The sequence below is a fragment of the Bombina bombina genome, chromosome 2 (assembly GCF_027579735.1).
Source record: "Bombina bombina isolate aBomBom1 chromosome 2, aBomBom1.pri, whole genome shotgun sequence".
Taxonomy (NCBI): domain Eukaryota; kingdom Metazoa; phylum Chordata; class Amphibia; order Anura; family Bombinatoridae; genus Bombina; species Bombina bombina.
The window spans coordinates 1,155,659,180-1,155,673,522 of NC_069500.1; the positions used below are offsets into that span (position 1 = coordinate 1,155,659,180).

At 37.6% G+C, this 14,343-nt stretch overlaps 1 protein-coding gene across 2 annotated transcripts in view; it reads left to right on the top strand.

Annotated features, from left to right (window-relative positions):
• Positions 1-14,343, top strand: part of GALNT7 (polypeptide N-acetylgalactosaminyltransferase 7) — a 493,314-nt gene that overhangs the window by 348,374 nt on the left and 130,597 nt on the right. For both annotated transcript variants that reach the window (XM_053703830.1, XM_053703829.1), the window contains exon 7: positions 13,734-13,851. In XM_053703830.1, coding sequence (XP_053559805.1) covers positions 13,734-13,851 — 118 coding nt within the window. The remainder of the gene's footprint in view (positions 1-13,733; positions 13,852-14,343) is intronic.

Sequence of the window (14,343 nt, forward strand, 5' to 3'; positions counted from 1 at the left end):
TGGTATCATTTGTTGAAGGAGTAGCAATACACTAATGGTTTCTAACTGAACAAATGGGTGAGCCAATCACAATCGGTATATATATGCAGCCACCAATCAACAGCTAAAACCTAGGTTCTCTGCTGCCCCTGAACTTACCTAGATAAACTTTTCAGCAAAGAATAACAATAGAAGGAAGCAAATTAAATAATAGGATTACATTAGAAAGTTGTTAGAAATGGTATTCTCTATCTGAATCATGAAAGAAAAAATGTGGGTTTCATGTCCCTTTAACTTACTTTACTTGAAACTTTGTAGTAACTATAATTTAAAAAAAGCACTATAACCCCCCCCCCTTCAAGTTTACCATATTCTACTTTCTTTAACATTTGATGGTGCTAAATTGTACAACGTACTTGATTACGATTATATGTTTTTAGTTTTTAATTTAATATATATTAAAATAAAAGATGAATCCCTTTTGTCACAACTACATTTAGAATATCTTATATGATTTAGCTAAGTGGGACTGAGATCTCTGGCTTTAATTCATAAGAGGTGTCTCCAATGAGAGCAACACATTGCAGTCTCCTCAATCTGCTAAGTCGTCTCTCACTGTTCTTTTTTCTGATTGGATACAGCGCTCCTATTACATCTTTTCTATTATTTTATTGCTTCTAAATCTAATTTCCACGTTTCCTTCTGCTTAATTTATATTGAGTACTGTGTTTCCTGATTACAGATTTCTTTCATGTAATTAGCAAGAGTCCATGAGCTAGTGACGTATGGGATATACATTCCTACCAGGAGGGGCAAAGTTTCCCAAACCTTAAAATGCCTATAAATACACCCCTCACCACACCCACAATTCAGTTTTACAAACTTTGCCTCCGATGGAGGTGGTGAAGTAAGTTTGTGCTAGATTCTACGTTGATATGCGCTCCGCAGCAAGTTGGAGCCCGGTTTTCCTCTCAGCGTGCAGTGAATGTCAGAGGGATGTGAGGAGAGTATTGCCTATTTGAATGCAGTGATCTCCTTCTACGGGGTCTATTTCATAGGTTCTCTGTTATCGGTCGTAGAGATTCATCTCTTACCTCCCTTTTCAGATCGACGATATACTCTTATATATACCATTACCTCTGCTGATTCTCGTTTCAGTACTGGTTTGGCTTTCTACAAACATGTAGATGAGTGTCCTGGGGTAAGTAAATCTTATTTTCTGTGACACTCTAAGCTATGGTTGGGCACTTTGTTTATAAGTTCTAAATATATGTATTCAAACATTTATTTGCCTTGACTCAGAATGTTCAACTTTCCTTATTTTTCAGACAATCAGTTTCATATTTGGGATAATGCATTTGAATTAATCATTTTTTCTTACCTTTCAAAAATTTGACTCTTTTTTCCCTGTGGGCTGTTAGGCTCGCGGGGGCTGAAAATGCTTCATTTTATTGCGTCATTCTTGGCGCAGATTTTTTTGGCGCAAAAATTCTTTTCCGTTTCCGGCGTCATACGTGTCGCCGGAAGTTGCGTCATTTTTTTTACGTTATTTTGCGCCAAAAATGTCGGCGTTCCGGATGTGGCGTCATTTTTGGCGCCAAAAGCATTTAGGCGCCAAATAATGTGGGCGTCTTGTTTGGCGCTAAAAAAATATGGGCGTCGCTTTTGTCTCCACATTATTTAAGTCTCATTATTTATTGCTTCTGGTTGCTAGAAGCTTGTTCACTGGCATTTTATTCCCATTCCTGAAACTGTCATTTAAGGATTTTGTTCAATTTTGCTTTATATATTGTTTTTTCTATTACATATTGCAAGATGTTCCACGTTGCAACTGAGTCAGAAGATACTTTAGGAAAATCACTGCCGGGGCTGGAGCTACCAAGCTAAGTGTATCTGCTATAAATTTTTGGTATCTGTTTCTCCAGCTGTTGTTTGTATTGCATGTCATGACAAACTTATTAATGCAGATAAAATTTCCTTTAGTACTGTTATATTACCTGTTGCTGTTCTGTCAACATCTAAATTTCAGAGTGTTCCTGATAAACATAAGAGATTTTATTTTTTAAATCCATTTAGAAGGCTATGTCTGTTATTTCTCCTTCTAGTTTACATAAAAGTCCTTTAAAACTTCTCTTTTTTTCAGATGAATTTTTAAATGAACATCATCATTCTGATACTGATAATGGTTCTTCTGGTTCAGAGGTTTCTGTCTCAGAGGTTGATGCTGATAAATCTTTGTATTTGTTCAAGATGGAATTTATTCGTTCTTTATTTTAAAGAAGTATTAATTGCTTTAGATATAGAGGATTCTGGTCTTCTTGATACTGAATCCAAACGTTTAAATAGGGTTTTTAAATCTCCCTGATGTTTTTTCTGAAGTAATTTCCAGGGAATGGAATAATTTGGGTAATTCTTTTACTCCTTCTAAACGTTTAAGCAATTATATCCTGTGCCATCTGACAGATTAGAGTTTTTTGGGACAAAATCCCTAAGGTTTGGGGCTGTCTCTATTCCTGCTAAAATGTACTACTTTTTCTACGGCAGATAGTACTAAATTTAAGGATCCTTTAGATAAGAAAATTGAATCCTTTCTAAGAAAAGTTTACTTATGTTCAGGTAATCTTCTTAGACCTGCTATATTTTTACCGGATGTTGCTGCAGCTTCAACTTTTTGGTTAGAAGTTTTAGCACAACAAGTAACAGATCATAATTTTATAGCATTATTATTATTCTATAACATGCTAATAATTTTATTGGTGATACCATCTTTTGATATCATTAGTGTTGATGTCAGGTATATGTCTCTAGCTATTTTAGCTAGAAAAGCTTTATGGATTAAACTTGGAATGCTGATATGTCTTCTAAGTCAACTTTGTTTTCCCTTTCTGTCCAGGGTAATAATCATTTTTTCGTTCTTTTTTTCATAATAAGGAACAAAAGCCTGATCCTTCATCCTCAGGAGCGGTATCAGTTTGGAAACTTTTTCCAGTTTGGAATATATCCAAGCCTTATAGAAACCTATAGTCAGCTCCTAAGTACCCATGAAGGTGCGGCCCTTTTTTCCAGTTCAGCTGGTATGGGGCAGATTACGTTTTCTTCAAAGGAATTTGGATCAATTCCGTTCTCAATCTCTGGTTTCAGAACATTGTTTCAGAAAGGTACAGAATTGGCTTCAAGTTAAGGCCTCCTGCTAAGAGATTTTTTTCTTTCCCGTGTCCCAGTTAACACAGCAAGGCTCAGCATTTCTGAAATGTGTTTCAGATCTAGAGTTGGCTGGAGTAATTATGCCAGTTCCAGTTCTGGAACAGGGACTAGGGTTTTATTTTATCTCTTCATTGTACCAAAGAAGGTCAATTCCTTCAGACCAGTTCCGGATCTATCAATATTGAATCGTTATGTAAGGATACCAACATTCAAGATGGTTTCTGTAGGACTATTCTGCCTTTTGTTTAGTAAGGGCATTATATGTCTACAATAGATTTACAGGATGTGTATCTGCATATTCCGATTCATCCAGATCATTTTTAGTGTCTGAGATTCTCTTTTTAGACAAGCATTACCAGTTTTGTGGCTCTACCGTTTGGCCTAGCCTCAGTTCCAAGAATTTTTTTCAAAGATTCTCGGTGCCCTTCTTTCTGTATTCAGAGAACGGGGTTTTGGTATTTCCTTATTTGGACGATTATCTTGGTATTTGCTCAGTCTTCTCATTCGAAGAATCTCATGTGAATCGATTTGTGTTGTTTCTTCAAGATCATGGTTGGAGGATCAATTTACCAAAAAGTTCATTGATTCCTCAGTCAAGGGTAACCTTTCTGGGTTTCCAGATAGATTCAGTGTCCATGACTCTGTCTTTAACAGACAAAAGACGTCTAAAATTGATTTCAGCTTGTCGAAACCTTCAGTCACAATCATTCCCTTCGGTAACCTTATGCATGGAAATTCTAGGTCTTATGACTGCTGCATCGGACGCGATCCCCTTTGCTCGTTTTCACATGCGACCTCTTCAGCTCTGTATGCTGAATCAATGGTGCAAGGATTACACAAAGATATCTCAAATATCTTTAAAAACCGATTGTTCGACACTCTCTAACGTGGTGGACAGATCACCATCGTTTAATTTAGGGGGCTTCTTTTTGTGCTTCCGACCTGGACTGTAATTTCAACAGATACAAGTCTCACAGGTTGGGGAGCTGTGTGGGGATCTCTGACGGCACAAGGAGTTTGGGAATCTCAGGAGGTGAGATTACCAATCAATATTTTGGAACTCCGTGCAATTTTCAGAGCTCTTCAGTTTTGGCCTCTTCTGTAGAGAGAATCGTTCATTTGTTTTCAGACAGACAATGTCACAACTGTGGCATACATCAATCATCAAGGAGGGACTCACAGTCCTCTGGCTATGAAAGAAGTATCTCAAATTTTTTTGGTTTGGGCGGAATCCAGCTCCTGTCTAATCTCTGCGGTTTATATCCCAGGTGTAGACAATTGGGAAGCGGATTATCTCAGCCGCCAAATGTTCCATCCGGGCGAATGGTCTCTTCACCCAGAGGTATTTCTTCAGATTGTTCAAATGTGGGAACTTCCAGAAATAGATCTGATGGCGTCTCATCTAAACAAGAAACTTCCCAGATATCTGTCCAGATCCCGGGATCCTCAGGCGGAGGCAGTGGATGCATTTTCACTTCCTTGGAAGTATCATCCTGCCTATATCTTTCCGCCTCTAGTTCTTCTTCCAAGAGTAATCTCCAAGATTCTGAAGGAATGCTCGTTTGTTCTGCTGGTAGCTCCGGCATGGCCTCACAGGTTTGGTATGCGGATCTTGTCCGGATGGACTCTTGCCAACCATGGACTCTTCCGTTAGACCAGACTTTCTGTCGCAAGGTCCTTTTTTCCATCAGGATCTGAAATCCTTAAATTTATAGGTATGGAGATTGAACGCTTGATTCTTGGTCAAAGATATTTCTCTGACTCTGTGATTAATACTATGTTACAGGCTCGTAAATATGTATCTAGAGAGATATATTATAGAGTCTGGAAGACTTATATTTTTTGGTGTCTTTCTCATCATTTTTCTTGGCATTCTTTTAGAATGCCGAGAATTTTTTTCAGGATGGTTTAGATAAGGGTTTGTCTGCAAGTTCCTTGAAAGGACAAATCTCTGCTCTTTCTGTTCTTTTTCACAGAAAGATTGCTATTCTTCCTGATATTCATTGTTTTGTACAAGCTTTGGTTCGTATAAAACCTGTCATTAAGTCAATTTCTCCTCCTTGGAGTTTGATTTTGGTTCTGGGAGCTCTTCAAGCTCCTCCCTTTGAACCTATGCATTCATTGGTCATTAAATTACTTTCTTGGGAAGTTTTGTTCCTTTTGGCCATCTCTTCTGCCAGAAGAGTTTCTGAATTATCTGCTCTTTTCTTGTGAGTCTCCTTTTCTGATTTTTCATCAGGATAAGGCGGTGTTGCGAACTTCTTTTGAATTTTTACCTAAAGTTGTGATTTCCAACAACATTAGTAGAGAAATTGTGGTTCCTTCATTATGTCCTAATCTTAAGAATTCTAAGGAGAAAGCATTGCATTCTTTGCATGTTGTTAGAGCTTTGAAATATTATGTTGAAGCTACTAAGTCTTTCCGAAAGACTTCTAGTCTATTTGTTATCTTTTCCGGTTCTAGAAAAGGCCAGAAAGCTTCTGCCATTTCTTTGGCATCTTGGTTGAAATCTTTAATTCATCTTGCCTATGTTGAGTCGGGTAAAACTCCGCCTCAGAGGATTACAGCTCATTCTACCAGGTCAGTTTCTACTTCCTGGGCGTTTAGGAATGAAGCTTCGGTTGATCAGATTTGCAAAGCAGCAACTTGGTCCTCTTTGCATACTTTTTCAATTCTACCTTTTTGATGTATTTTCTTCTTCTGAAGCAATTTTTGGTAGAAAAGTACTTCAGGCAGCGGTTTCAGTCTGAATCTTCTGCTTATGTTTTTTATTAAACTTTATTTTGGGTGTGGATTATTTTCAGCAGGAATTGGCTGTCTTTATTTTATCCCTCCCTCTCTAGTGACTCTTGTGTGGAAAGATCCACATCTTGGGTAATCATTATCCCATACGTCACTAGCTCATGGACTCTTGCTAATTACATGAAAGAAAGCATAATTTATGTAAGAACTTACCTGATAAATTCATTTCTTTCATATTAGCAAGAGTCCATGAGGCCCACCCTTTTTGTGGTGGTTATGATTTTTTTGTATAAAGCACAATTATTCCAATTCCTTATTTTATATGCTTTCGCACTTTTTTATCACCCCACTTCTTGGCTATTCGTTAAACTGAATTGTGGGTGTGGTGAGGGGTGTATTTATAGGCATTTTAAGGTTTGGGAAACTGTGCCCCTCCTGGTAGGAATGTATATCCCATACGTCACTAGCTCATGGACTCTTGCTAATATGAAAGAAATGAATTTATCAGGTAAGTTCTTACATAAATTATGTTTTTAGTAATTTTCAAGCCTTTCAAATTTAGATATATGTAAAGTGAGTACATATGTTTTTCAAAATGTTTTGGATTTTAAATGTCAGCACTACAGAATTTGGCAGATCTTTAGAAATAAATTATAATAAAAGACAAAAATAAAATGGACTTTAAAGGTAAAAATTGAACTTTTGTTTATCAGATACACTGTACAATTTTCAAAACTACTGTTATTAAATTTATTTGTTGAAATTGTAGCTCCTTTCATTGAGGGAGTACAGCGGTCTGCTGAGGAGCGTGTACGTGTCTTAAAGGGACATTAAACAATAAATTTCATACATCTCCATCTAATTATGGGTTCCACCATTTTGAAATCTAGGATTCAGTGCAGATATTTGAAGAAGAGTCATGGAGCATGAACAAATATGTCAGCACTGGAAAGCAGTGAAAAATAGAGTTAAACATGGCTGCACCAATCGATAGAAGTAGACAGTGAATAACCTCAGTACAATGCTTATAAAATTTATTTAATGTTTAAGCATTCTGTCGCAGCAATGTTTGTGACAAAATTATATGGCTCAATATGTTGTCATGGAAATGAGCTAGGATTCCACAAAGAATGCCAAGAGAAAGATGTAAATTTAAACAAAGCTTTCTAATATACTTCCATTATAAAGAAATTGCACATTATTTTATATGCACAATTTCTGAGGCTCCAACTGCTCCTGAGCATGTGTAAAAGTGCACAGTATATTCGTATGTGCAGTTTGTGATTTGCTGATGGCTGTCACATGATACAGAGTGAGGGAAAATTGTATTAACTTTGAAATTTGCTAGAAAATATTCTACTGCTCATTTCAAATTTAGTGCTATTGTATTGTGTTTTCTTTTGTAAAATGATGATGGTTCACAGTCCTCCATAACATATGGGATATATTTCCCGCCACTAGGAGGAGGTCAAGAATCCATACAAGAGCTTTAAACCCCTTTCATTTCTCACAGTGTTTGTTCTTGGCCTCAAAGAAGATGGTAGAGATTAGAGGTTGTTCCAACTACTTGTTTATGGATTACAAATTAGGAGCTCAGACCTGTGTGAGACCCAGAGTCCATGAGGAGTATAATTTACAAAGAAGACAGAAAAGACTCTTCACAGCAGCTGAATGACACAGGGACACAGGAATGCAGGACTTTAGCCATAACTACCCTCTGGTGTTGCAGGGACCCGTCCCTAGCCTCCCCCTGAGGGGCTCTGTTATCTCCTACTGCAATCCTCTGTGGTACTCAATACCTGCACTGGATTGGCTCTCTACTGGATACTGCTGCAGCTGCATTGACATGCCTGGTAAGCTAGTGATGGGGTGCTGCGTAAGGCAAGTGACTTTACTCTGCACAGACACAGCCCAGAGGCTATTTGTAGGTACACACAATTTCGAGCAGCCGCTCCAAACCCACCAGTCAGCACACAATCAATAACTCATGCTGATGACGCCAGTTGTCAGGGTTTTTTCCCTGTTGTGTTTGCCATGTGCTGCTGGCAGCCATTTTACTCACCTCTCTTCCTGACTATGGTGCATTGTGGGGGATGCTGCTCATTTCCTACACTTCCTTTTATGGCTAGACTTGTGTGCATCATCCATGTGAGACAGGATGCAGTATCAGAATTGTGATGTCATCAATTATTATTTAAAGGGCCTCTGTTCAGTATGCTTTGCCTTTGCGTTGTCTCAGACCTGTTTGTGAGAGCTCCTGTGTATTACCTGGCTGCCTGATGTCCTTCCTGGTTCCTGATCCCTGGCTTGTTCCTGACTCTGCTGTTTTCCTTGCTCCTGACTCGGCTTGTATGACTACCAGCTCTGGTTTTGACTCCTGGCTTGTTATTTGGCTTATGGACTTTTTATTATTTTTTGCTATTGATAAAGGTGTGATTATTTTTGCACTTCTCGTCTCAGTCTGATTCCTGGCACCCTGACACCAGTAAAGATATTCTGCAGCAATACCAATAATACCGCACAAGGCAGGATGCAATGCTCACGATGAAGTGAACCAACTGCAGGTAAATAGTAAAGTAAAAAGTCCAGCAGCACAGCAGTGAAACTAAAAAAGACAGTTATTTCAACATACTGGTAAAAATACAAACAAGGACAGGTCGTCTGACGCGTTTTGCACCCCTAGTGGTGCTTCTTCATAGACTGAGGATAAAACATATATACTGGTCATAGGTGTTCACATATTAACTCTTTAATGCCTAAATCCTATTACAACTTAAAACATTAAAATAATATAGTATATGCCACGGTTAACATCAAGTTCACAATGTGCAGAGTAGCCAGTCATGGAGAGAATAGTACATACAGAAATATTTTGATTGCATTATATAAACAACATTTTGATTGCATTATATAAACAGCAACAACAAAAGGACAAAGCACCTGAAAAAATTAAGTATATGATTATGTATGATGGAAGGTTATACATCATTACATTTTCAATAGATAAATATTTGTAGGTACTCTGACACATTTACAGCATAGCCAGGGGACTTCACCTGCTCTGCTCATGACACAATTATTTCTCCATATCATATCCATAACAATTCTACTAGCATAAGGAACATTATTAGGGAAGCCCATGACCATTTTTAACCCTCTGGCAGCTTTAGGGTTTTAGAAGTATATATACTTATATGTATATATACAAACATAGAACAAAGTATTCCTGTCCCCACTGTTATTTCCATATAGGAGTCCGTTACCGATATCCCTTTATTTACATATATGTTTATTTTGCAAAGATGTTGCAGTATGACAGGTCACTCAGATCTGTAAGAATTGTATACATCAAATTTTGCATAAATATCAACCACAACAGCCTAATGTTCAAAGGGAATTCTACCTGTACTTGACAATCATGGGGAAAACTATTGTTGTTACTCCTGAAACTAAAAATAAAATTTAAATAATAGTGACTGTTTGTTTAATGGCTGTCCCTAAAAGTAAGCATAAGCGTAAATCTAAGGTTTTAACTCAGTTGTCTGAGGTAAATGTGCAAAATATTTCTGGTGCTGATAACCTAAGAATTGATAACATATTTTCTGAAGGTGTTTATATATAATATATAAGACCTTAGGCAGCTGTACACCATTATACATTCTTATGTGAGCTGCAGTGTACCAAATTTATTATAATATGTGCAATTATATATTGTACTAAACATAATAACATATGGTGATATTACCATTTATTATAACTATCTAACGGCTAGATTTAGAGTTTTGTCGGTAACAACCCGCGTAGCTAACGCTGGCTTTTTTCTGGCCGCTCCTTTAAAATAACTCTGGTATTGAGAGTCCATATAATGTCAGCGTTAGGCTCCAAAAAAGGAGCGTAGAGTTACCTGCAAAATAAATATAAATCCTAAAATAGCTATAATATAATTATAATTTATATTGTAGCTATATTAGGATTTATTTTACAGGTAAGTATTTAGCTTTAAATAGGAATAATTTATTTAATAAGAGTTAATTTATTTCGTTAGATTTAAATTATATTTAAGTTAGGGGGGTGTTAGTGTTAGGGTTAGACTTAGCTTTAGGGGTTAATACATTTATTAGAATAGCGGTGAGCTCCAGTTGGCAGATTAGGGGTTAATGTTTGAAGTTAGGTGTCGGCGATGTTAGGGAGGGCAGATTAGGGGTTAATACTATTTATTATAGGGTTAGTGAGGCGGATTAGGGGTTAATAACTTTATTATGATAGCGGTGCGGTCCGCTCGGCAGATTAGGCTTTAATAAGTGTAGGCAGGTGGAGGCGACGTTGTGGGGGGCAGATTAGGGGTTAATAAATATAATATAGGGGTCGGCGGTGTTAGGGGCAGCAGATTAGGGGTACATAGCTATAATGTAGGTGGCGGCTCTTTGCAGTCGGCAGATTAGGGGTTAATTATTGTAGGTAGCTGGCTGCGACGTTGTGGGGGGCAGGTTAGGGGTTAATAAATATAATATAGGGGTCAGCGGTGTTAGGGGCAGCAGATTAGGGGTACATAAGGATAACGTAGGTGGCGGTCGGCAGATTAGGGGTTAAAAAATTTAATCGAGTGGCGGCGATGTGGGGGGACCTCGGTTTAGGGGTACATAGGTAGTTTATGGGTGTTAGTGTACTTTAGAGTACAGTAGTTAAGAGCTTTATGAACCGGCATTAGCCCAGAAAGCGCTTTACTACTGACTTTTTTCTGCGGTTGGAGTTTTGTCGTTAGAATTCTAACGCTCACTTCAGACACGACTCTAAATACCGGAGTTAGAAAAATCCCATTGAAAAGATAGGATACGCAATTGACGTAAGGGGATCTGCAGTATGGAAAAGTCGCGGCTGAAAAGTGAGCGTTAGACCCTTTTTTGAGTGACTCCAAATACCGGAGGTAGCCTAAAACCAGCGTTAGGGGCCTCTAACGCTGGTTTTCACGGCTACCGCCAAACTCCAAATCTAGGCCTAAGTTATTAATACTTATCTATAAGTCAATTATGCATTTTACTCCCTTCATTGCCAGGGATGTAAACAGATAGTTTATTTATGCCAGTCTGCAGAACTTATAACATGCTGATCAGAAGATCTAAAATGGTTCCTGTCATTTTTTGCTGCAGGTAGCGCTTTAAACTTACATGTGCTATAAAATGGACAGGGTAAACCCCACAGCAAAGGCACAGCACTGTCCTAGTACAGTTCTGATTCGTATTATCCCCGGCTAAGCTTTCAAGGCTACCTTGTGGCTCAGTGGTAGCACACTGCAATGTAAGCCAGTAGTCCTGGTTCAATACCCTAGTAGACTGTGACAGTTTACCATATCCATTTTTACCATGTTTACATAGATGCATTTTTTGGAATATTCCTCCTCGGAGATTTTAGTAATGTATCATTTTTACATGGGTGTTAGGAGCCTTGTTGGCAATGTTTACAACTCACATATCATTTGCCCCATTCCTAGTAATGGTGGTGGCATTAGACACAGTTCCTTTTGCTCATTTTCTTTTTCTTCTCTTCAGCCATTTATGCTGCGTTTATGGTTGAGGAGTTATATGCAATTAGGTCTTCAAATTGATTAGACTCCTCAGTTATACAATCTCTGTCCTGGTTGATAGACAATTCTTTTTTGATCCATAGGGTATCTTCTCTTTGTTCTTCTTGGGTTAAGTGACCACAGATGCCAGTCTTTCAGTATGGGAGGCTGTCTGGGAAGCTCTAAGAGCACAAAGAGGAGGTTCTCCTCTGGAGGAGAGGTTACCTATAAATGTCTTAAGGCTCCGGATGATTCTTAGAGCTCTTTGTTGGCCTTTCCTGAAGTAAGGATAAAATGTATCTGTATTCAGCAAATTTATGTCATGGAAATATATGTATATATATAATGTCAAGGTGGATCCAACAGTCATTTGACTATGCAGGAGGTGTTTCATTCTTTTTCCTCTTCTAAGAATTATAGCTCAAATCAAGTAGGACTCTACTTTAGTCCTTTCAATATTTCCTGCTTAGCCACGCAGAACCTGACATGCAGACTTGATTCAAATGCCCAACTCTCTTCCTGAGTGTTTTACTCTTCCTGGGTTTTTCCTTGGTTTTTTTTTTACTGCCGATCTTAAATTTCAGAAATGACGGCATGAAGTTGAATCTCCTACTTTTAAAAACACAGTGTTTATTTCCTGACATTGTCATCTATTGGCTTTTACAGGCCACAATGCCAGTAATGCAAACAATTTTCCACAGGATATGGAGGATATTATTTGCACAAATTATTTCGCTCATTCGGTTCTTTTTGCTTCCATGGAGTATACATTTTGAAGAATTATTTTTCTTTGTCTGTATCTTTGACTAGCAGAGTCTCTGGACTATCAGTTCTCTCTTTTTTTCAAGGACAAGGTTGTTCTTCATAATACAAATAAGGTTGTTTCTTCTATCATTTTTACTAAGAAATCGTTGTTTCCTTCCTCGTGTCAGACTCCTTTATTCAAAGGAGTAGTGTCTCCATAACCTAGATGTGGTAAGGGCATTTCTCTTTATTTTCCCACAGGCTTCTAAGGTTTTTGGACAGAGCTCAAACTAGTTTGTATTTCTTTATGGGACTAGGTGGAGTAAAATCTACTGTGATAATGTCATGCTTTTGCAGAAGTGTATTTTGGCAGGAACGTCCTTCAAGCCGCAGTGTCTGGCAAATAGGAACTTAAGTATTTTGTCCCTCCCTTTCTCAGACGTGGACTCACAGCTTGGGTATTAAATACCACACGTCATGGCTTTGTTGACTCATCATAGGAAAGGAAACTAAAGTTATACTGACCTGATAAATTATTTTATTTTAGGATGATGAGAGTCTACAAGCCACCACCCTATTTATTTAGTGCTTGACAGTAGTTTTTTATTTGCACCTCTAGAGACCCTGCTTTGTCTTTCCTACCTATCTGTTCCCCTTTTTCTCTGCTTGGCTATATGTTAAGCTGAGTAGCTGAGTAGTGAGGGGAAGTGGGGGAGACAAAAGGCTCTTGTGTTAGGGTTCTTTACCACCTCTTAGTAGCGGGAATTCAATCCCACTCACGTCATGGCATTGTAGACTCTCATCATCCTGAAAGAAAATAATTTATCTGGCAAGCATACATTTATTTTTTCTCCATTTTTTTAGATTACACTTACACTAGGGCATGTCATTTTAATACTAATGACTCTGCAATACTGTGTTTACTCTCCTCAAAGGGGTTAAATACCTTGTTAAAGTAGCTGGAGCCACAGAGCACTGCTTGTCCCGAATGGATGTTCACCCAATCAGCGGTGGTAGTTGCACGGTTATGGCCCTTTAAGTAAATTTCGTAGTAAAGAGCATATAAGCAAATGTTTTGATAGACAAGTAATTATGTAATCGTGTCACACTTAACAAGTAGTGTCAATACTAACTACTATAAATAATTATTTTAAGAGAACACATTAAAATGGCTGTGGTTCTGCTTGTTTTTTTCATTTACAATCTCTAAGAATATTTTAACAGTGTCTGTTTATAGTCCATTTATGAAGTTATAGAAATAGCACATCCCTTTTTTTCCTTCTGTGTGTCTGCTCCTTGTGCCTTATGTGATTAACAAATAAGTTGTAGCAAGTGACTTTGTCACCGTACTCTGTCTTGCTAATAAATGCATGGTTTTATGACGATTGCTGGAAAGTACTATGTATTTTGTGTTAAATTAGAATTACCTGTAAGCCAATAATTTAGACATCTTATATCTTCCTATGGAGAGAGAATGTTATGATCAGTGTGTTCCGTTTTCTAGGTCTCCTGCAATGGCTGGTGGTTTATTTGCAATTGAAAGAGATTACTTCTTTGAGCTTGGTCTTTATGATCCAGGTCTTCAAATTTGGGGAGGTGAAAACTTTGAAATTTCATACAAGGTAAATCCCTGAGTATTAGCAGTATTTACTGCTGTGTTTCCATGTTTATATTTAGTGATGTGTGTTAAAGATTATGATAGAATGCCTACACTTAAAGGGACAGTCTACACCTTAGTCATCTTAAAGTATTACTTTAGATTAAAGGTACACTGAACCCAATTTTTTTTCTTTTGTGATTCAGATAAAGCATGAAATTTTAAGCAAATTTCTAATTTACTCCTCTCTTCAAATTTTCTTAATTCTCTTGGTATCTTTATTTGAAATGCAAGAATGTAAGTTTAGATGCCGGCCCATTTTTGGTGAACAACTTGGGTTGTAATTGCTGATTGGTAGATAAATTCATCCACCAAAAAAAAGTGCTATCCAGAGTCCTGAACCAAAAAAAAGCTTAGATGCATTCTTTTTCAAATAAATATATCAAGAGAATGAAGAAAATTTGATAATAGAAGTAAAGTAGAAAGTTGCTTAAAATTGTATGCTCTATCTGAATCA